The sequence below is a fragment of the Notolepis coatsorum genome (genome assembly GCF_963971535.1).
Source record: "Notolepis coatsorum genome assembly, chromosome: 18".
Lineage (NCBI taxonomy): Eukaryota > Metazoa > Chordata > Actinopteri > Aulopiformes > Paralepididae > Notolepis > Notolepis coatsorum.
In genome coordinates this window covers 62,622,393-62,644,912 of record NC_140182.1, presented here as the reverse complement: position 1 = coordinate 62,644,912, position 22,520 = coordinate 62,622,393, and the positions used below count along the sequence as shown (strand labels likewise).

The 22,520-nt window shown below is 44.3% G+C and overlaps 1 protein-coding gene across 1 annotated transcript in view; it reads left to right on the top strand.

Moving 5' to 3' along the window:
• Positions 1-22,520, top strand: part of rlig1 (RNA 5'-phosphate and 3'-OH ligase 1) — a 47,035-nt gene that overhangs the window by 4,314 nt on the left and 20,201 nt on the right. Inside the window, exons 2-4 of the mRNA XM_084335332.1 lie at positions 18,864-18,981; positions 20,688-20,783; positions 21,345-21,461. Coding sequence (XP_084191458.1) covers positions 18,864-18,981; positions 20,688-20,783; positions 21,345-21,461 — 331 coding nt within the window. The remainder of the gene's footprint in view (positions 1-18,863; positions 18,982-20,687; positions 20,784-21,344; positions 21,462-22,520) is intronic.

The following is a 22,520-nucleotide window of genomic DNA, read 5'->3' as shown; positions in this document are numbered from 1 at the left end:
CATAATAACATTCCAACAAATGACATTCCAACATAACATTGTCCAACTGTTTTTTTTTATTATATTTTTTTAAGTCACAAGTCCAGTCGTTGTGGTGGCCGTGACAGGCGGCCACTCCGTGAGTAGACACCATGGCCTGTTGTCACGCCTGTACCGGTGTCCTCGGTGCGTGTGGCGTGCAAGGATGTTCCTCGCCGCCTACCTCCCACTGACTTGGGACAATCTGCGTCCCGGCAGAGCCTGTCACTCCAGTGACATGAGCTTGGTCAGGACTGCTTCGCTCTGGCCGTAGTATGTCCGACTGCTGTACTTTGGCTGACCGCTCCGCTACACGCAGATCCACTCGGTTGCGTCTGTAGTGTGTGCCGTCCACATCTACCACAAACGAGTGAGGAGCGACCCTCTGGAGGCATTGGCCCAGGCGCCACCGCCCTGTGCGATCACCGGGCAGAGGCCTCATCCTTAACACTTTGAGTGCCAAGGGTCCGGTGCCCCGGAACCCTGTTGCGTGCCAACACCCACTTCAATGATAGAGCTCTCATATTTGCGAACGCATAAACTATATCTTAAATTATGGCTATGTGTATAATATGGCCGTCGCTTATCAATGACTTGTTTGCAGTCAACATTGTCGAAACGGATTGTTTTTTAATCGGTTCATTTCCGTTTTGAAAAACGCTTGTTTCTTGAAAGTTTCAGAAAATGTCAGAAGATTCTGTGATAATCGCCCTTTACTGGAATATACTGGAATACACAAAAAATTTCATTTTTCAGGCCTATTTATGAATCATTTTCAAATAAACACTAGATTATCGATAGTATATATGTGTACTTATGCATGCTAGGGAAGCGGGCTGAAAAATCGATTATCTTATTTCCTGATCAGCACACACACACACACACACACATACACACATAGGGCCCACGTTGATATATCTGTGAAAAAAGCTCCGATTATCCCAAGACTGGTCAAATATTATTCCAATTCCTGATCGCCATTCCAAATGTATTGATCCAACGCTGGGTACTGGAAACACACATTATCCGCTGTTCTGGTGGTCGGCGATGACTTCGATCGTCTCGGGTTACTTGTCTGACAAGTAAAATGTGGAAGCAGGACTTTTTTTTCTCCATGCGTTTCATTCAATCCAATCCAAAGGGGTGCAGTACCATCCGGAGAGACGATAGGGGGCGGTATTTTCACAATGGAGCTCAGAGAGAGTTCCAATGGTAACGTGAGGCTAGATTGATGAAATATGAATAAAAAAAAAATCAAAAACGAGATCTCTCATCTCTCTGGCACTCAACGGTTGGCATGAACTAACGAGAAATCTCGTCGTTGGCACTCAAAGTGTTAAGTGATCTTCAACATTAAGCTCTGGAAGGTCCCTGGCAGCTGTGTCGTAGAATGATTTTGCGATCCGCCTTTTCCACCGTAGCTTCTCTGCTACTCCGTCCACCACCCGTGGTAGAAGCAGGCTGTCCGTGACCGGCAGTGAAGTCTTGAGCCTGCGTGCCATTAACACATTGCCCGCCGGGGGTATTGCCCATCTCATGCCCCTCTCTGCCAGCGCTGTAAGCCTATGGAGATGTTTACCTTCTTTGCAGGGCTATAACTTTTTAAATTTTATTGCTATATTGACATTACTATGGCCCATTCAACATCGATTATCTATCGTTCAGGATGTGGGAACGTTATACTTTTTCATTCATACATTGTTGTGTTAATACCTTCTAGAATATAAGTATGTTTTTAATCTTTTCTGCTGTAATTCCAAAAAAGCTAGTTATAGGCCCAAACGCATTATATAGATTATCGATTGCCGTTTCTCCCCATACACGCTACACCAAAAAACTCAAATGTATATGATCGGTATACATTATGCCTTATCATGCGCGGAGGAAAGGGGGGGGGGGGTCGTTTATAATTCCCCGATCATCAGTAACTGCTTTATGTAGGTTGGGTGGATATATTGATCAGATGGTTTGCAAACAAGGAAACGCACAATCGACAATCGGGTTGAAAATAACGTTATATTCCTCTTACCGTGGGCCAATGAGACTGGCGGTGAAAGATCCCAATTATACGACGCAATAAATGCCTAAATCATATCTATTATTAAGTTTAGAAAGCGATCCATTATATACATAATGTCTGTCGGGAGTCCCGTAACGAGATGTGACTGCCGGATGGTTTTCATCGATGCACTGATGGCACATCCTGTCTGCGAGTGTAACTCGCCCGACCATCCACCAGGCGGCGGTATTGAGCCGTCGTTGCAGTCACATCTAAGGTCCAGCTGCAGGACCGGGGGTGGGTATATGAATTATGAATGCCATGGCGAAAAAATTAAATATTGATCTAAAAAACGCTGTACATCGATCCTGGCGGTCAACGCATGGCGGCCAATAACGCTGGATGTGTTAAGCGCTGGGCCGGGCTGCTGTCTATCCCCTCGGTGGGTGTGTTACACCAGTGAAGGATGGCCAACCATGTATCCGTGCCAGTGTTAATTTTGGCAGCTATTTTCATTTTAGTCTTAGTCATGTGTCAAGTGCTCCTTTTTCGTTTTCATCATATTTAGTCATCTGCATTTATTTTTCGTTTAGTCAGTTTTAGTCAACTAAATGTCTGAGCATTTTAGTCTTAGTCAGTGTTGGTCTCGATTTTGTCTTTTTAGTTTTTGTCTAGATTTAGTCGCAGAAAACTGATGATTTTTGTCTAGTTTTCGCTAATAAAAAAAAGGCATTTTATATTTTTATATTGTAAATAATGCAATTCTATTTATTTAGTATAGTCTAGCCAAAACCCTATCAGCTGATTCACAATAAGTTCAGTAGAAGGCTAGAAGCCCAATAGTAACCAAACATTCCTTGAAATGGTCAATAGATTCAGAAATAGTCAGACATGGAATGGAACATATTCTGATTTAAATTACTTATATATTTTTTTTAACCAACAAAGGAACATTAGGATAGTGTAAATACACAGTACACACTGATTGCAATTCTCACTGGGACCTACTGTACAAATTTCACACACGTCACACATTCCCTTTTGTCCCTCGAGTCGTACCGTAGATCGCTGACGTCACTTTAAACTTAAAATGGCGGCCCCCATCAGAGCATTCGGCTAATAACATTAGCTTAGCGAACCTGCCAGCGCACTTCTATGTGGATAAAGTGTGGTAACAAAATATCACAGCCCCTAAGACTGGGAGCGTTCTAACTCTACTGAGCCCAACATTATATGAAAAAAAAAAAGTCATTACGACGTTTTAGTGCACTTCAAGCGCTAAAGGGATTCATAACTTATAGCAGGGTCAATCTCAGTGTTAGTACTCGTCTGTTTCTTTTCTTTTCATACCTTTTTAAGTGAATGTAGTCTTGTCCTTGTTGTATCCATGTGTAATGTTGATAGTAGTGGGTGTACACAGATGAAAGAGAGCAAGTCTGTGTCTGGGATATAGGTCCCGACTCCCAGGCTATTAGCCTAGCCATCCTCTCAGCCTCTGTCGTCTTAAATGCTATGTTCTTTTGGTAGAACTGTTTGGCTGTCGCAGGAGTGTTGAGAGAGTAGCAGATTCCGTTCATGGTTATTGGTATAAGCTGTAGTCACGAGAGACCTGGGACGCGGTTTTTAGCCTCACATATGTTATGTATCTTGGCTTTTAGCCATAAACGCTGCTGAGCTTAACCCGGAAACGGAAATGGGAAATGCTGAAATAATAACGTGACTTATTCTAAAAGTTATAATTATTTTGTCTCATCTTGTTTTAGTCAACATAAATTAAGAGAGAATTCGTCATGGTTTTTGTAAACTACATTTTTGTGTCCTCAGTTGTGGTCAACGATATTAAATTAATAATTTAGTGATGTTGGCGTCACATGGTCTTCAATAGCATGACGTCACGTCTCGTTGTCGTCGCGGGAAAAAGCTTCGTTGACGAAGATCTTTCGTCATCAATTTCGTTGACAAAATTAACACTGATCCGTGCCATCCAATTTTGCCCGCTTACAGAGTGATTTGACGATCTTAACAGCCGACTCCACCTTGCCGTTGGATTGAGGATGTCGGGGTGAAGACCCAGCTCACTGCAAACCTCCTGAACCGCTCGCAAGCAAACTGTGGGCCATTATCTGAGATCACCCTGTCTAGCTGTCCATAACGTGCAAACTGAGCTTTGCATCGTGTGATGAGTGTGTCAGCAGACAGATCTGGCAGATGATCGATTTACCAGAAGTCTGAGTATTGATCTACAATGATAAGATAGTCCTTGCCAGCATATGAGAAAACGTCCATGCTTACTGCTTGCCACGGGCGTGCTGGTATGTCATGCAACATCATAGATTCCTTCTGCTGGACCTGTGCATACTCGTTGCATGCGGAGCAGTTTGCCACAAAGTCCTTTATTTCCGCTCTCATGTTTGGGCAGAAAAGGGTATCCCTGGCCCGCCTGTAACATGCCTCCCCACTAATGTGGCTAGTGTGCATTTGAGCAGTTCAGATCTCATGGCTTTTGGTATAATGACACACTACTGTCCCCTGTATAACACCCCATCTTGAACACTCGTCTCTGAAGGGCCAGTATTCCCGCACTGCCAGCGGGGTGTCCTCTTTAAAGTCTGGTCAGCCACTGAGAATCACAGATGCCAGCTCCTGGAGCACATCATCTGTCTCTGTGTGCTGCACAATCTGGCCAAATCTGAAAGCCGTAACATTCAGGTGCTGCACCTGGTCCAGTTGTGAATACTCATAGTTGGGTCAAGAACCTCAATTCCGTGATCATTCTCTGGCTAAGATGTTTTGATGATTGATTTGACTTCTATGGACCTTTTTATAAAAGATTTAGCCCCTGTGTCCCTCCCAAAAATCCCGGCATTTTTTGTCAGAGGGCCAAATTTAAAATACCTGCTGGCGCCATCTTGAAAAATTTACTTTTGAACCAGAGCACCTAGAATCATGTATGAATACACTTTTTTGTGTAAGTCGACCATGAGGATTTCGATTCTGACATCAGTTTGACATTATGACATAATTTCTTCCAGAAATCCAAGATGGCCGCCACCCAGTAGAGCAACATTTTTACTTTTAATGTCAAAACCAATTTTACCATGGTACTGCTGTACTTTAAACAAACTACCTTCATAAGGATCTCAGTAAAATTATTGATGAATGTACAGTATGACAAGATAACTAATTCTACTTCAAAATACATTCTCTTTAATAGTTGTAACTTGAACAGGTTAAGAATGAAACCACTTTAAACATGTGATGATCAGTCTGAATCAATCAGCATTCTGCCTCACTAGATTCTGAATCATCAGATTCCAATGAATCCCCCCTCCTCTTCTGTACATCATCATCTCCCTCCTCATCACCATCCTCCTCATTCTCTTCCTCGTTTTCTTCAGCTGGCCCTGGTGCAGGTAGATGTGTTGGGAGAGCAGGTTGTGTGTGGTGGACAGGGCGACAGCGACCACCCACCAGCTCCCAGCCATGTCTGAGTGGTGTTCTTCATTCTCTTCCACCTTGTGGCATGGGCCTTAGCTATGGTGCTACTCTTCTTGTCGCCATAGATAACATGTCATGTGAACTCAAAGAGCTCCTCTACCACCTCCTCCTCAAGGTCAAGGTCAAGGCTATCTCCACACCGCAAGAGCAGCCGTCGTGCCACAGGGCTCTTCGCCACCTTGTCATACATTGACAACTTACCCTGCCATAGAAGCCTGAGTTGGCATCACAGCCTGTAATACAGTGTAGCTCCACAATACAGCCTGCCATCTCCTCATAACCAGGCCATGGCAGGAGACAGTCTCATGCTTTCTCTTGATACAGAGCATACCGGGCAGCTGTTGCGAGATGACCGCTGCCTAGACATCGCTGTCGGCTGCATCAATGACAAAGGCCACTGTAGCCTGACTCGCATAGAACTGTGTATGCAGAGAAGAAGATGGTGTCAGCCTCAGACTGGTCAAAGCTGTAGTTCTGCATTGGTTGCTGGGTTGACAAGTTGGTGCAGTGGGAGCCAACAGAGTAGACAATCTCTACATCCTGTGCAACAAGGTCGGTCAGATAGCTGCATATTACTTTTTGGAGCCACTCCTGGTTGCTGACACTACACAGCAGTGTTTTTAACTCTCAGAGGGGAAGGGGTCGCCCAGTTTCATGTAGGTGTTGGGGACATGTACCTTACCTTGTACCCACAGGTTTCGCATGTCATCTTTAGATGAGTAATGTACAGGTCATGTACAGGCCTTGTGGACATAGTCCAGCCACTTGTATGGGGTGCCATCTTGCGTCTGCTGATTGTCTACTGATGGAGTTGCCATCCTCCAGATCATTCCCATGTCGACAAGATGTAGGGTTCTTGCAGATCTACAGATTGGAGAGAGAGCTTCTGAAGGCGCTTGCTCTTCTGTGTCTTCCTATATGTGCCGTTGAAGGCCACACATTCCTCGACAACATGACAACTCTGGGAGATTTACAAGTTGACCTCAACCAGTTCGAGAGCACTCCGCTCCATCTCAGCAGCTTTTTCCTTGAGTTCCTCCCTGGGCTTCTCCATGCATGGCCCCTTGACAAATGTCAAGTGTTTTCTCAGAGGGACGGGTGCATAGAGAGAGGTTTTCTTACTGAACACCCGGTGAACTTCTCCTCTCCCACAGCGTGGGCTGAGTTGAAGTCCGCAATGAGTTCATCAGAGGCAGGAATGGCTGACTGTAAGGTGCAAAGGGTGGGTGAGGCTGGGTCAAATGGGAAGGAGTCAAACCAGGTCCTGCACGCGCTGCTCATCTTCTCGTATCCAAGGTGATATCTGATTTCAAGTGCGTAGGGCTGATTAGCTGCATAATTGATCAGACAGTTGATTCTGTCTCGCATTCTCTGATCTTCCAGGGCCACCGTGTGGCTCTTGAAAGCTGCCCATGCATGATCATACAAAATCAGTACCAGCTTTGATTCTGGATGCTTGGTCAAATCTGTCTTACAGCACCAGACACATTTGGTTTTATCATGTATCAGCCCAAGACTCGATCTCAGCCACTGGGCAGCTGGAGCCGCAGCTGGGGAACAAACATCAAACATAGACGAAGACTCAGATTGGCTTTCATCAACCTCTCGTCTTTTCTTGGCCTGTTCCAGTTTCTTGGCATAAGGTCAACCATGTATGTATTATGGAAGACGAGACCTTTATCCCAATCAACAGTTGCATGGACGTTTCTGAATGTGTCAAGACCGCTCCATAACAGTGCATTTTCTTTATATTTTTCCACCTCTCAATTGAGGTAATGGAATCGGTGGCTTCAACGCAAAGCCTGCCACACTGGAGGATACATGTAGTCTGATGAGTTATGCACTTTCTATTCATCCTTGTGAGTTGATTGATTTCTTCCATTTTCAGTTATGCATCTACACTGTGCATCTATGCAACTACTCTTCCTTTCAAACTAACCTTATTCTGACCTAGCTCCCTGGAAAAACAACCCTTATAGCTAAGAAGCATAGTCTAGCGTAACATGACCCAATCAGAGACGGGCAGCATAATCTAGGATAACATGTGGTGTAACATATCGACTAGTCTAGCATAACATGAATTAAAACTCACCGCTACAGTATATCAAACCCCAAACACAGGGGTACAATGACTATATTAGCTAACTAGTTCTTGCTAGCTAGCTAGCTATCGGGAAAGTTGGTAGCACCAGTGCTATCAGTGGAAAAGTTATCTGTAGCCCTGCCCAAACACCTTACCTTCCCATTCAAAAGTAAAATTCTTGCTCTACTGGATGGTGGCCATCTTGGATTTATGGGTCAAAATGATGTCCTAGTGTAAAACTGATGTCAGAATCGGAATCCTCATGTAGGCCGTGAGCCAGTAGGGTTGGTCGTTACCATCTTGGGGGACAAACTTTCATAGTGATTTTTGGGAAGGTATACACCCCTACTGCTAGAAAAGATGTGATAGCAATGTAGCAGTTGCCTCCAAATGTGTGCTATCACATCTTTTAGAACACTACCAAGCATATTTTTCAGGCCTCCTGTCCGAAATTACATGCCCCAAATGAATCATGATAGCTCCTGAACCATAAGGCCTATATGCATGTTTCTGGTCTCCTTTGATAGGTAACAAGCTAGGACATATGAATCCAGTGAAAGTAAACCCACATATATTACCATTCCAGAGTAAATGGAGATACAATGAAGGAAAACATCATATTGTTACCCTCACCTGGTACATAATCTTAATTTAAAAGGCAATATGACCATTATAACCAATATCCCATGGATAATAATGCAACTGAATGTGTTCTCCTACTCCTTGACTACAAATGTAACTGTAAATGTGATGACAATACATTAGAAATACAACATTTATGATACCATTCAAAAAGGTATACTCAGGGCGGCTGAGTGGCGCAGTGGGCAAGGCAGCCCTGCCCCCTCCCATCAAAGCAGCCCTGCCCCCTCCCATCATACTGGGAGGCACTCAGGTGGCCTCCGTGGAGTCATGCCGATTCCTTGGCATGACCATCTCCCGGGATTTGAAATGGGAGCTCAACATCACGGGCCTGCTCAAAAAGGCCCAGGGGAGGATGTTCTTCCTCCGGCAGTTGAACAAATACAAACTGCCGAGGACCATGATGGCCCAATTCTACACGGCCATCATTGAGTCCATCCTCACCCACTCCATCATCTCCTGGTTCCCCGCTGCAGCGGCAAAAGATCTCGCCAAGCTGCAGCGGGTGATTCGCTCCGCGGAGAGGATGATCGGCTGTCCCCTGCCCTCCCTCAGGTCCCTGCATGACTCCAGGGCGCTGAAGAGGGCGAGGAAGATCATGGCTGACCCCTCCCACCCCGGTCACAGCCTCTTCACCCTGCTCCCCTCTGGGAGAAGGCTGAGGATCCCAAAGGCTGTGAAAGCTCGTCACAGACTGAGCTTCTTCCCCTCAGCCGCCAAGCTGATCAATGCCTCAGCCCCCCCCCCCCCTCTGCCCCCAAGTGACACTGGCACAATGACACTGACTGCACTGCACTAGTCCTTACTGGAACTCTGCACTTTTCACTTTATATATATATATATATATATATATATATGTATTTAAATGATTAATCCTCCACTGCACTGTTTTTTGTCCTGTGTCTGTGTTGGTGTTTGTCGTTACTGTGAAAAAAGAAAGGAGAAATGCATACACTGTAATGCTCTAACAATTACCAATGTGTTTTTACACAAATGGCTTAATAAAGGAATCTGAATCTGAAGGCGCTCGCCACTAACGCAGGAGATAATAATAATAATAATAATAATAATAATAATAACTTTATTTGTATAGCACTTTTCATACAGAGGTTGCAGTTCAAAGTGCTTCACAACAGTAAAAAATACAGGCATAAGCGGGCATAAAAAAGATAGACAGGTAGCAAGGTATGGCAAATCACAGTGTTTCACATTAGGATCTAGCATCCCAATAGGCTCTCCGCTTACAGTTTTCAGTAACACAAATAATAAAAATAGTAGAGATGAGGTGCTGGTATCGAGCCCGGCTCTCGCCGTTGCTACCGGCTTGGCCGGTCGTCATACTAACACAATTGGCAGTGTTAGAGGGTGGGAAAGCTCCCCTCAGTACAGACAGTTCTCAGTCTCTATCCGTGGCGCTGTTGGCGGTGCTCTCCAATGGTCTGGGAGCAGAGACTAGTACAGATGTAAAAAAACAATAACATATATAATAATAATAATACAAAACCTACCATACTTTGTTTTACATCTTCCACATCTTCATCAGAACTTTCCACACTCTCTGAGGTGGATGCCTGTTTCTCACAGTCTGCCAGTCTACACATGTCAGTGCACCTGAGGCCATTTGCAACACACATACATCTTGGGAGTAAACACATTTTTGGACAGTTACAGGCCAGTAGATCTAGGACGGCATCGGGTGCTGGCTGGCCTTCCATCCAGTCCACCACCAACTGTTCAGCTTCCTCTTCTCTCTCCATCTTCAGGCTTCTGCCAACAGGGATTGGCACTTGTGGGTCCTTCTCCAAACATCTTCTCCATATACCAGCCTGGTAGTTGGCTTTCTGTGCATGTTTTGTTAAGCAGTCCTTGCATGGTGGGAGTTGATGACTTTCAAGTTCACCTTTTTTGGCATAGAAAATGTGATATCTGAGCTGATTGACCTTGGTGGTTGATGCTTTTGGGGCATACAGGAGACATGTAAATGCCTCTAGTTTGTCCCTCAGCTCTGGGGAGAGATCCCATTCCTGACCCAACTCTGAGAATGTGTCCTGATTTTGCCAACTGGTCAGAATTTTTAGGGCACTTGTCTTCCCTTTACCTGCAAAAGCACTTACAGTGTCACATCCTGTATATGCATGCAACCCGATGAGAGCCCTACACACCTCTACGCGAACAGTGGCAGCAACCTTCCTGGTGTCCACAAGCCTTGCACAGGATTTACTGCCACACATCTGGAACAATGGGGCCTCAATCTTGTCACAGAACGCTAAAGACATGATAAAGACATCTGTGTCTTCTGAGCAAATAACTACCGATGGGTATCCCTCTCTTTATGGCATGGGCAGCATGGAGAAGTAGGCGGCCATCTGCTTCTTGTTGGCATTGAAGAGCTGACACCTCCTCACTGTCCTGAGATGAGATTCTGTAACATTTGTCATTCACAGTTGCATACAGAATCTTGTCTTGTAGCTTTGCTCTGTACTCTGCCTTCCTCCATTCATCGACTATACAGCTAATGAGACTAGTTTTGTTACTGACTTTGGTCAGGAAGCTCCTCCACTGCCTCACCATCTGTGTACCTGTGATACCTTGCAACTCATGACCAGTCTCTTCACCCCGTAGAGATCTTTCACTGTTTTTGATAGAGTTCTCCTTGTATGTGTCAAACACAACATCTATTCTGCTACTCTGACTGTAGCAGAGTTCCCTGGGAGTTGCTATGCTAATGCTAAATTTTTCTGCAAGGTCATGGCCAAAGTAGCTTTATTTGTCTTTCTCAGCAATCCGCCTGGTGTGGACTGTGGACAGGGCCCAGGAAAATCGCCCAACGGGATGAGAAAGGATATCTTCCATATGTAGACTGCGCCCTTGTGCCATCACTTTGATGTGTCCAAACAAAGACCTGTTTGCTTTCAAGATGATTGCCCTCCCACTTGATTTCACTTCTCTCTTCTTACACATATCACTGAATGTTTTTAGCCTGTTGGTTTTCATTGGGTCATGGAATTTCTTTGCTGGTAGGTCTTTCTCCAGTCTCTCATCCTTGAAGATTGCATAGCATTGCTCACCAATCTCATATGCCTTCATCAGGTTGGAGTCAATCTCCTTGGGGGCTGTCTTTGCTGTAGAGATTCTAATGAGGTGCCGCTTCTCTGCAAATGGGTTGACCCATTCCTGTATGAGGCTAACCACTGCTGAAACTGCTTCCTCATCTTTCAGGATTATTGGCTGCTGTAGCTCCGCATGACAAACCTCTGATTTGTTACCTTGCACCATCTCCCTTAACTGTCCCAGGAATGCACTGCGGTGCTCAGCTGTTATGTAGTAACGCTTGACAGCTCCAGCATTCAGGCTGAACCATGTTGTGCCTCCAGGAGTCTGTGTGTCTTTGTTAACTGTGACTTCAGTAGCCTGGTCCACAGGGATCCATCCAAAGGGGTTGTTATTTGACAGCTGCACCAAGAATTGGCCTGTCTTGAAGGCCTCATACACAGCAGGATGCTTCTCTGGGCGGTTTTTCATCTGAGCAAAGTAAGGGGACAGGTACCTGGCATAATTTATCTTATCATAAGCAAAGCACCATGGGATCATGCTTCTTATAGCATGGAGGTGCAACTCCCAGTCCCCCTCACGAGAGGCACGCAGAAGGCCAAGTATTACGTTATCTACCATGTCAATGTATGCCATCCAGAATGCAGAAAGCTCTCCATTGTTGTGACGGAGGTGTTCCAGAAAGTCTGTCCACAGCGTTATCAGCTCAGCTAAGAGTGGACTTTGCAGCAGATTGTTCGCCGTCTGTTGGTTCAAGTCACTGGCCATGTCTTTCACATTGTCCAAGAATGATTTGATCATCCCACTCTTCTCTGGAATGCTGTCCTCAATCCACAGTGTGAACTCTGAACTCTGCCCATGCGAGTCTCATCAGTGCTTCATAGATGTACCTGTGGACCCTGACAGCACGGTTATAGTGTTTACCATCAAGGACTCCATTGACAGAACCCTCTGCGAGAATTCCAGCCTCTATGCATATGTCCTTTAGACCAGCATCCCGAAATCGCTTTCCTAGGATGGCTAAGGCATTACGTATGGTATGGAATGTCCCCATTCTGAGAAGAATGTTGGAGAAGCACTCTTTGTGCTTCCAGGCAATTTCAGTGGCTTTCGCATATAGTGCTTGATCCATGACTACCACAATTGATTCTAGATGCAGTTCCTTTCTGATTATCTCTGATTGATTCAGGATTTCAAACACTGGTCAACTGTGTGGCTGGTGAATTGATGGTTGGCAGATACCCAACTATATCTTGTGAGATTAGTTCTTGGTCCCTGGTGCTGATATTAAAACCAGTCCAGCTTGGGATTGTCTGATTCTTTGTATCTGTTTGCCTTGCAAGTGCCCACACCAGGTTCTTCTTGCAGGCAAGAAGAGCAGCTTTCTTGGTTTCCTGGACACAGTGTTCCCTGGTTGGGAGAGGCTGTGGGCCCACACGCGCACCTGCTACATATACTCCCAGTTCTTGGTCCTCAATGGTGACCGATCTCTGCTTCAGTTTCTCAATGTGTGGAAGCTCAGCTCTTGGTAGTTGTGGTCCATAGACATTGGCCTGTACAACTATACCATTGACTCTATGTGATGTGCCCTTTCCAGTGAGAGTTTCCTCAAGTCTATCAATATTGTCCAATGCAAGATTGATGCTGGAAGTACAACTCTTTGAGTTGAGGCTGTTGCTAGCTTTTGGAGACACATAGCAGTGTCATTCTCTTCAAGTTGGGAGTAATATACCCCATGCCCAAGCTTGTTCAGTGTTTGGATTAGCTCAGTATTACCCGTCAATGTTTTTACTACATAAGGAAGTAGAGGTTTGTGTTAAAAATGTAAACATGATTACTTGATTAAAATGTTCCTTACGCTTTCTCCTAGCATCACGATCGGCCATGCTTGCTGAAAGAGGGGTGTGGCTCTAATGCAGTCCACTTTAGATGATGTGGAACAGTGGTTGGCTTATAGACATCCAATAAAATGTTTGTTCATATGGGTGGGTGGAGTCTGATAATAATAATAATAATTATAGATCTAGACAGCCTTTAAAAGTCATGTCCATGGATCAAATGGGATATCTTTATAAATTGTATCATAAATGTTGTATTTTTTGTGTATTTTCATCAGATCCAGAGTTACATTTGTAGTCAAGGAGTAGGAGGACACATTCAGTTGCATTATTATCTATATGATATTGGTAATAATGGTCATATTGCCTTTTAAATTAAGATTATGTACCAGGCGAGGATATAAATATGATGTTTTCCTTCATTGTATCTCCATTTACTCTGGAATGGTAATATATGTGGGTTTACTTACACTGGATCCATATGTCCTAGCGTGTTACCTATCAAAGGAGACTAGACACATGCATATAGGCCTTATGGTTCAGGAGCTATCATGATTAATTTGGGGCATGTAATTTCGGACAGGAGGCCTGAAAAATATTTTTTCATTTCAACCTTTATTTAAAATCGTAAGCATCTGAGGTTTCCCTCATTTACAGAAACGACGATTGTACAGTACATAATAAAAACAATATTCACAGAAATTTAAACACCAGAGTAAAACAAATTAAAGACGTTTAAAAAATAATTTTAAAATATCAACTAAAACAGTTACAGGTAGTCACACAATGGTCTGAAATCATACATTTAAACATTCCAAGGGAATGTTTGGTAGTGTTATAAAAGATATGATGGCACACATTTGGAGGCAACTGCTGCATTGCTATCACATATTTTCTAGCAGCAGGGGTGTATACCTTCCCAAAAATCAAGATGGTAGCCGTGGCCCAAATTTGGGGCCCTGGCTCACGGCCTACACAAAAAAGTGTATTCATACATGATTCCAGGTGCTCTGGTTCAAAAGTAAATTTTTCAAGATGGCACCAGAAGGTATTTTGGATTTGGCCCTCTGACAAAAAATGCCGGGATTTTTGGGAGGGACACAGGGGCTAAATCTTTTATAAAAGGTCCATAGAAGTCAAATCAATCATCAAAACATCTTAGCCAGAGAATGGTCAAGGAATTGAGGTTCCTGACCCAACTATCAGCCTGGGTGCTGTCCACAGCGCACACAGCATGCTGCACGTACGGGGTGTCAGACCCATGGCACGGCAGGGTGGCCCTGCTCAGGGTGTCGCTGACATACATCTCGGGGCCAGGCTTGTAGACCACATCAAGATTATAGTTCTGCAGCTGCAGAAACATACCCTGGAGACGTTTCGGTGCACTCAGGAGGGGCTTCTTGAATATTGTGATCACCCATATAGGTACTGGTGGAATCTCTGGCAGGCGAAGACTATGCTCAGACACTCTTTCTCGATCTGAGCGTAGTTTTGCTCTGTCTGCGTCAGTGCCTTCGAGGCGAAAGCCACCGGCTGTCCCCCTTGCAACAAACAGCCCCCCAGCCCAGTCATGCTGGCGTCGCTCTGGATCGTAACAGGCTTTGTGATGTCATAATATTTGAGTACAGGCGTGCTGGTGACCATTCGCTTCACTTCACGCACCGCATCTCCGTGTTTGGGCAACCAATGCCACATGACGTCTTTATCCAGGAGCCTGCGGAGCGGCTCACAGACCTCAGAGTTTCGGCAGAAACCTTGCTAGATACGTCACAAATCCAATAAAGCGCTGCACCACTTTCACGTCTGTGGGCGTCGGCATTTCCAGCACGGCACGTGTTTTCTCTGGGTAAATTTTCAGTCCCTCCGCAGACAGTATGTGGCCGTGGAAGTGTACGGCCTTGAGCTTGAATTGCAGCTTGCGCTCACTCAGCCTGAGTCCCACTGCTCTGCATCGTTCCATGAGACTGGAGAGCACTCACGTTTTTGTCATGGTCCAGTTCGGCTTCGGCATCCGTATCGCCACATCCGACCACCAGGATGTCGTCAGCGATCGGTTTGATACCGGCCAAGCCCGTTAACAGCTCATGTTGTTTGCGCTGATATATCTCAGTCGCTACAGAGACTCCGAAAGGGAGCTTGAGCCATCTCATCCGACCCCACGGCGTCCAAAAGGTCGTCAGACGGCTGCTCTCATCGTCAAGCTTGCACTGTCAAAAGGCATCGCGACTGATCCGCATATCTTTCAGTGTAGGCATATGGTAGTGAGACCTCCACAGCGCTTGGTTGCGAGGCTTCGAATCGATACAAATCCTTATTTTATCTGGCTTTGCCACCGTCACCATGTTACTTATCCATGGTGTCGGCTCAATCACAGGCGTAATGTTGCCGACCCTGACATGTCTGTCAAGTTCCTCCTTGACTCTCGCCTTCAGAGCCACTGGGACATTCCTTAGTGCGCACTGCACCGGCATTACCTCAGGATCCAGCTCAAAATGTATCACGCCCGGGACCGACTCGATTGGGTCATTAAAAACGTCATGATAGTCTCTCAGCAGCTGAACCTTTGTGAGGGGCATAGATGGACTTGTATCAACTTTATTAAGTTCATCAGTTACAGTAGGTGACAATATTGTCACAAGGAAAGATGAAATTACCTACCTGGGTTCCATCCTAGAGGCTAATCTCTCCTGTGACAAAATGGCATCCAATGTAATAAAAAAAGTCAACCAACGAACTCGATTCTTGTACCGGATCTCCTTTCTGGTAAACAAGAATACCCTGAAGACTCTGGCAGGAGCACTCATTCAAGGGTACTACGACTATGCTTGCACCTCATGGTACCAAAGCACCTCAAAGGCGTTAAAAACAAAATTACAAACATCTCAAAACAAACTGGTCAGACTACTGCTTGACCTTACTCCTAGAACCCACCTCACCCCTGCCCACTTTGACAACCTAGGATGGCTTAGAGTAGACGACAGAGTAAAGCAACTTGCAATGGGCCTGGTCTACAAGATACACTACACGACCAAGGTACCCATGTACATGTCAAAATACTTCCCAAAGGTCAGTGAATACCACGATCACAACACCAGAGGGAGCTCCACAAATCATGTTAAACCCAGATTCGGCTCAAACAAGGGACTAAACACGTTTCGCAATTATGCCACATCAATGTGGAACGCCCTACCCAAAGCTGTAAAGGAATGTGAATCACTACCCACTTTCAAAACCACTCTCAAGGGACACCTACGGGAGACTGCAATTCGAAACTGGCCCCTGTAAATGTCCTAACCCAACCCCCTCCAATGTACAGTCATTTACCTAGTATGGTTGTCAATATTCCAATGTACAATTTTGCTTGTTTGTACAGTGTTTCCCCCCCCCCCCAACCACCTCCAATGTAAATTACCCAGTATGGTTGTCAATATCCCAATGTACCCAACCCCCCCCACACAACCCCACCCAACCTCCTCCAATGTACAGTTTCTACGTCAAATGTATACTCCCTTTTCTTGACTCTTTTTGTATCACAAACAGTACTGTATTTGCAAATCTGGTATGTCATAAATGTATAGATGTAGCAGTACTGTATCTGTATGTCATGTATGTCATATATGTCCTGATGAATTGAAAGCCCTGATGTAAACAAGACGAAAGTTTTTCTCTGGTCTGCATCCCCTTAACAATTGTGTGTATTGAGCTGTACTGTATTGTACCCACTCTGCAATCTGTTAATAAAGTTTTCAATCAATCAATCTGAGTCTTCCCCCTTCTTGTCATCATCTTCAAGCACATTTATCTTTTTTACTCTGTCAGACCTGCTACCAGCCTGGCATACCTTGGCAAAGTGATTTGCTATGCCACATATCCGGCAGGTTTTACTATAGGCTGGACACTGCTCTCTGCCCCGTTTGTGGCTGCCCCCACAATATTTACAGCTCTACTGGGTCTCCCTCTCCGCTGGCGCTGCCCTCCTTTGAAATGCGCGCCTCTCGCTCTGCCTGTCAGCGGCATTCACACTGTCTGTCTGCGCCGGCGGGGCCATCACCCTCATATGTCTCTCGGTCAGTTCAGCGAGCCGACATATTTCAGTCACAGCTTGTAACGTTAACTCACGTTCCCGTAGTAAACACCTCCTGGTGCCTTCATTTGCGACACCCAGCACGAGCCTGTCGCGAATCAGATCGTTCTTCAGTCAGTGTACGGTATTCACATGCCGACGCTCTCTCCTTTAGCCTCGTCAGGAAACAGTCTATTGGCTCATCAGTCTCCTGTTTGCAACATCACATTCTTTGCCGGCTTGAAATTATCCCTCAATGCGCGAAAATATTAGCTGGGTCCTTACGTTGATCCTCCGTCAACGCGAGGCTGTGTGTATAAACATGACTGCACTCACTTCCCATTAGCCGTCTCAGCGTGGCTGCTTGGACTGGCTTCGGCTTTTCGCTCAGACCGGTAGCTAGCAAAAAATCATCGAACTCCACACTGAAAACGTCCCAGTTCTTCGCCAAATCCCCAGACATGCGCATGCCCTCGGGCGCTGGGATGCTGTTGCTTGCCATGGCGTGGTTTTATTTCTTTATACGTTTATTCCTTTCGGAGCTACCACTTCTGACACCATGTTTCAGTATAGCTTTTATTAAACTGAGGTTACATCCATGCGCATGCCCACACATCACATCCGGTAAAGCACCACTAGGTGTCCCTCTAACACAGGCTATAAACATATGCCTATATGTAACATCTCCTTTCCTTTAGCTGTTTGCAAATAATGATATTTGCTTGCATCTTGTTTATCAATCACAACGTCAAATGACATTCCAACATAACATTGCCCAACTGTTTATTTTTAATTAAAAAATGTTTTAAGTCACAAGTCCAGTCGTTGTGGTGGCCGTGACAGGCGGCCACTCCGTGAGTAGACACCATGGCCTGTCATCACGCCCATCACCGGTGTCCTCGGTGCGTATGCCCACACATCACATCCGGTAAAGCACCACTAGGTGTCCCTTTAACACAGGCTATAAACATATGCCTATGTAACAGTTTACTGGTGATTGCCGTACCAGACTGCGATGCATTTGGTGAGTATGCTTTCAATGACACACCGGTAAACGTTCACCAGAATCTGAGGGGATTGGTGGGCTTTCCTCCGTCATGGACCAAGAATAATCCAATTAATCAATATGAAAAACTCAGCTGAAGCTAGATTAAATGAGGGATCCATGTTTTTAATGTAGCGTCCATAGTCAGGCTACACCATTGTCAATAAATGGGAGACCGAATTAAAGCATGCCTCAAGCTTGTTACTATTTGACGAACAATGCCACTGACCCTTAGCTGCCAGAGAGGTACCTCTCTTCCTGACTTGTTCACAATTTGTAAGTCGCTTTGGATAAAAGCATCATCTAAATGTAAATGCTAAGATTCGGCCCACACCCAAATGTATAATAATGTGAGGTCTATTATATATAGTTCTATCAACCATGAACCAGAAAAAGCATTCTTAAGCCCAAAACATCGTTCTTTGCAATGCCACAGTTACCTCTTCTAGCAATCCACTTCAGTCTTTTCAAATGTAGTCTATTATTCGTGGAGCTGTGCATCACTGTAATTACTGTATTAATATGGGTGGATCAATCTCCTCACGAATGTTTGCGAACGTGGACAAACTTGTCCCAGTTTATAGGCATTCAACTAATAGCTACACTTTTACCCCTTCTGTCTTTAGCAATTTCAGGTCATTGCAACAGAAAACGTGAACCCTGTGGCATTGGAGTCAAATATAGATAATGCACTTGCCACAGAAAAGCTGGATGGAACCTGCTGCTATGTTACAGTTTATAAAGGTGAGCAGTCTTGAGCTCTGTTTTCAAACTCTACTACTAGCCACAACCCAACTGTATACAAGATCAGTTTGGCGGATAGAATGATGATATTGTCAGGCAAATGTATTATTCCACCGGCCACTGTATGAATTATGTCAGTTTCCTGCTTTGAGGGTTAAAATTACAATACTTTTGGGAGGTTTTAATGTAAATTATATGCGCAATGTATGCCTGTCTATAATAATAATAATAATAACAATAAAATAATAATACACTTTATTTGTATAGCACCTTTCATACAAGAATTGTAGCCCAAAGTGCTTCACAGCAGTGATGTAACATAATAGGCATAGGCATAATTATAGACAGGCATAACATGAGCAGATAATTGATATTAAAACCTCTATATCTTGTAATAGATTTGTCATTCAAATCTATGAAAAAGAAAATAAAAGATTGTAATGGATTTCTGTCAGTAAAACCTATAAAAAAGATTTTAATAGATTTCTGTGTTAAAATGTCCTATTCCCCGCCAACGACGAGTATACCCATTATTGGCTGCCAATCGTTGGACGCCAACAACGAGTATACTCGTTATTTGATCGTTATTTCTTTTATTCGCTATTTTCATAAATCATCCAGGAAGGCTGTGTTACCATAGGGAATGAGTCTGAGATCGCAAAAGTCCAATACCGCCGCCTGGTGGTATGCATCCGATGTTGCACTCCCTTTGAGACTCTGTGTATCTCTCTGTGTGTCGTTGAATGTCATCCGGGCGGAGTTTCCGAGTAGCCTGGACCGAGGGCTCTACCCGATCGCATTGAATAATTTTCGGGACCCCCGATTCATTATGTTGTGGTGGGTTATGTCGTGACCCAAATGGACATACGATCTAGCAGATGGCAATCAAATAATTGGAATATTCTTTTTGGAATCTCATCGGCCACAGGTAAGAGCAATTTAACGTCAATTCCAGCTTGATTGTGCTTTGTTTTCATAGCCATCGCCCTGATCAGCGTATGCTGTTGTACTAACGAATGCCGTTATTGACAATCAATTAATCAGAAACGACCCCCCCCCCCTTTCATGCATTCATGATGGAACATAATATACTGATCATATGCATTTGAATTTTTAATTGTAGCGTGTATAGGGACGAAATGCCAATGGATTAAGTATAATATGCGTTGCGGCCTATTACTAGCCTTCCAGGAATGACCCTAAACCGCTCTAAAACCATACTTATATTCACTACGGTATAAAGCGGGAATGTATGGATGGAAAAAATATTACTTTTTCACATCTTGAACGATAGATACTCGATGTCAAATGGGCCATAGTATTGCATCCATAGCTATAAATATATATATAGTTATAGCCCTGCAAACAAGGTGAGCGACTCCCATCGTTTACAGTGGTGGCAGTAGCTACTACAGGATAAAGCTAATCGCTGGCAGTCAATGAATTAATATACCAATTTTATGCTCATTTTATGCCTATGACTATTTTGTGTACATCACTGCTGTGAAGCACTTTGGGCTGCAATTCTTGTATGAAAGGTGCTATACAAATAAAGTTTATTATTATTATTATTATTATTATTATTATTATAAGTTGTGGCATTTATGCTGTTATCACGCATGAATCATAAACAAATCACAAGTGTTTTCCGTTTGGTTGTTTGATATGAATTTGGCCTACCTGAATCATCCTCTTGTCTTCTACAGGACAAACTTACCTCTGGGCCCGGCTTGACAGAAAGCCCAACAAGCAGGCAGACAAGAGGTTCAAAAAGTATCAACATTCTCACAAGAGCTGTGAAGGTACAGTATTGTATTTACACGTTTAAGCAGAACTCTTTTTTTTGTTATGGTCCCCAGTGATGAGCGGAAGTCACTCCATGGCATGGCGAACAGTTCTCAATGGGGGTGTCATGGTTAATTGACTGAATCAAATTAATTGATTAATAATGACTGCATCAGTGCTTTGAAACAGTTAATTGGTGGCAGTGACGGTTAAATGTTCCAAAGTGTCTAGTCTGATGGAAATACAAAAAAGGAAGAACAATCAATACTTTAATTCAGAAGCACTAAGATTGACCTAAAATACCCTGTTAAAGTGCTTTAGCTCGATTTCAGTTTGCATTCATGAGAAAAATACAACGTAAGTAAATATAAATGTTCATTCAATGGTATGTTTTTTTTTAATAAATGAATAATTTAGATGAATTGATTACTTTAGTTTAGCCGTCTGTAGTGTGGTAGTGAAAGGGTTAACCTTCTGTAGTGTGGTAGTAAAAGGGTTAATGGTTAGTGGCCGTTCTTAATTGTTTTTTGATCTGCTGTTGAACCTGGGTGTGTTGATTTTGGAATCTCGTTGATTAGGTTTCACATGGAACATCCAGGGAGATTTCAAGGTGGTGCCCGAGACCTGGATTCCAGCCCACAGGGTGAAGCATCACAATGGGCATCCGCTGCCTGATGAACATGGACACATTCCAGGTGTGTTTTCTTCATCAAAGTTAAAGGAACATGCCGACATTATGGGAAATGCATTAACCGTCTTCTCCAGAGTTGGACAAGAAGATGGATACCAATTTCCTCTCTGTGTGTTCAGTAGAAAGCTATCCATCTGCACGCTAGCCTAGCTTAGTACAAATTAATGGAAGGGGATACAAACCAGCTAGCCTAGCTGTTCTCCAAAAATACCTCTCCCAGAGTTTTAAGCTAGTGGTCCGTATCCACTCCCATTAATATGTGCTAAGCTAGGCTAGCTTGATAGCTTTCTACTGAATGCACAGAGAGGAAACTGGTATCTATCTTCTTGTCTGACTTTGGAGAAGATGGTGAGCACATTTCCTATAATGTTGGCGTGTTCCTTTAAAGTGAGAGTTGTTGCATGTTACTAGTGAGAGAAATAGGGTTTATTCAATGTATGTGATGTATAGATTGGGGGGAGATGGTAGCATCTAAAGTTGCCAGGTCAGAGAGGTCGAAATGTGCTTGGCTTAGAAGACGGTGATAGAACGGTGGTTCAGAGCAAGCAGGGTGATTGGGAGCAGCACACTGCCAGCGAGAGAATGTTTTGAATTCCTTGTAAGAACACATTGATAAGAGCGGGTGTGGGCCCATAGAGCGAGGGAGGGGGGTGACATCCTTAATGAAAACAGTAGAAAACTGCATTTTGATGTGTGTAAAAATGTGTGGTTAAATGCGGTTGTCATGACAGCGCGTCGCCTGACAACCAGGAGAGGGGCGGGGGCTATCGTAGCTATGACGAAGATCCTATAAAGCTGACGGTGGTTCCAGGTAGGGCCAGACAAAAATCTGACTGAGACCAAAGAAACGAATCCCACAGGAGGGAGGAGACCAGGAGACTCTCTCCTCTCATAGAGAGGGGGGGGGGGGGAGACGAAGGATGCCACATCATCATTAGCTTCAGCTAACGCGAGGAGGGTTAGGCTAAAGACCAGGCCTGACCACCAGTGGACTGAATAGCAAAAGGACAATAGACTGAACACACCGAAAGATCATTAGAATAGACTCTTCAAGGACAATACA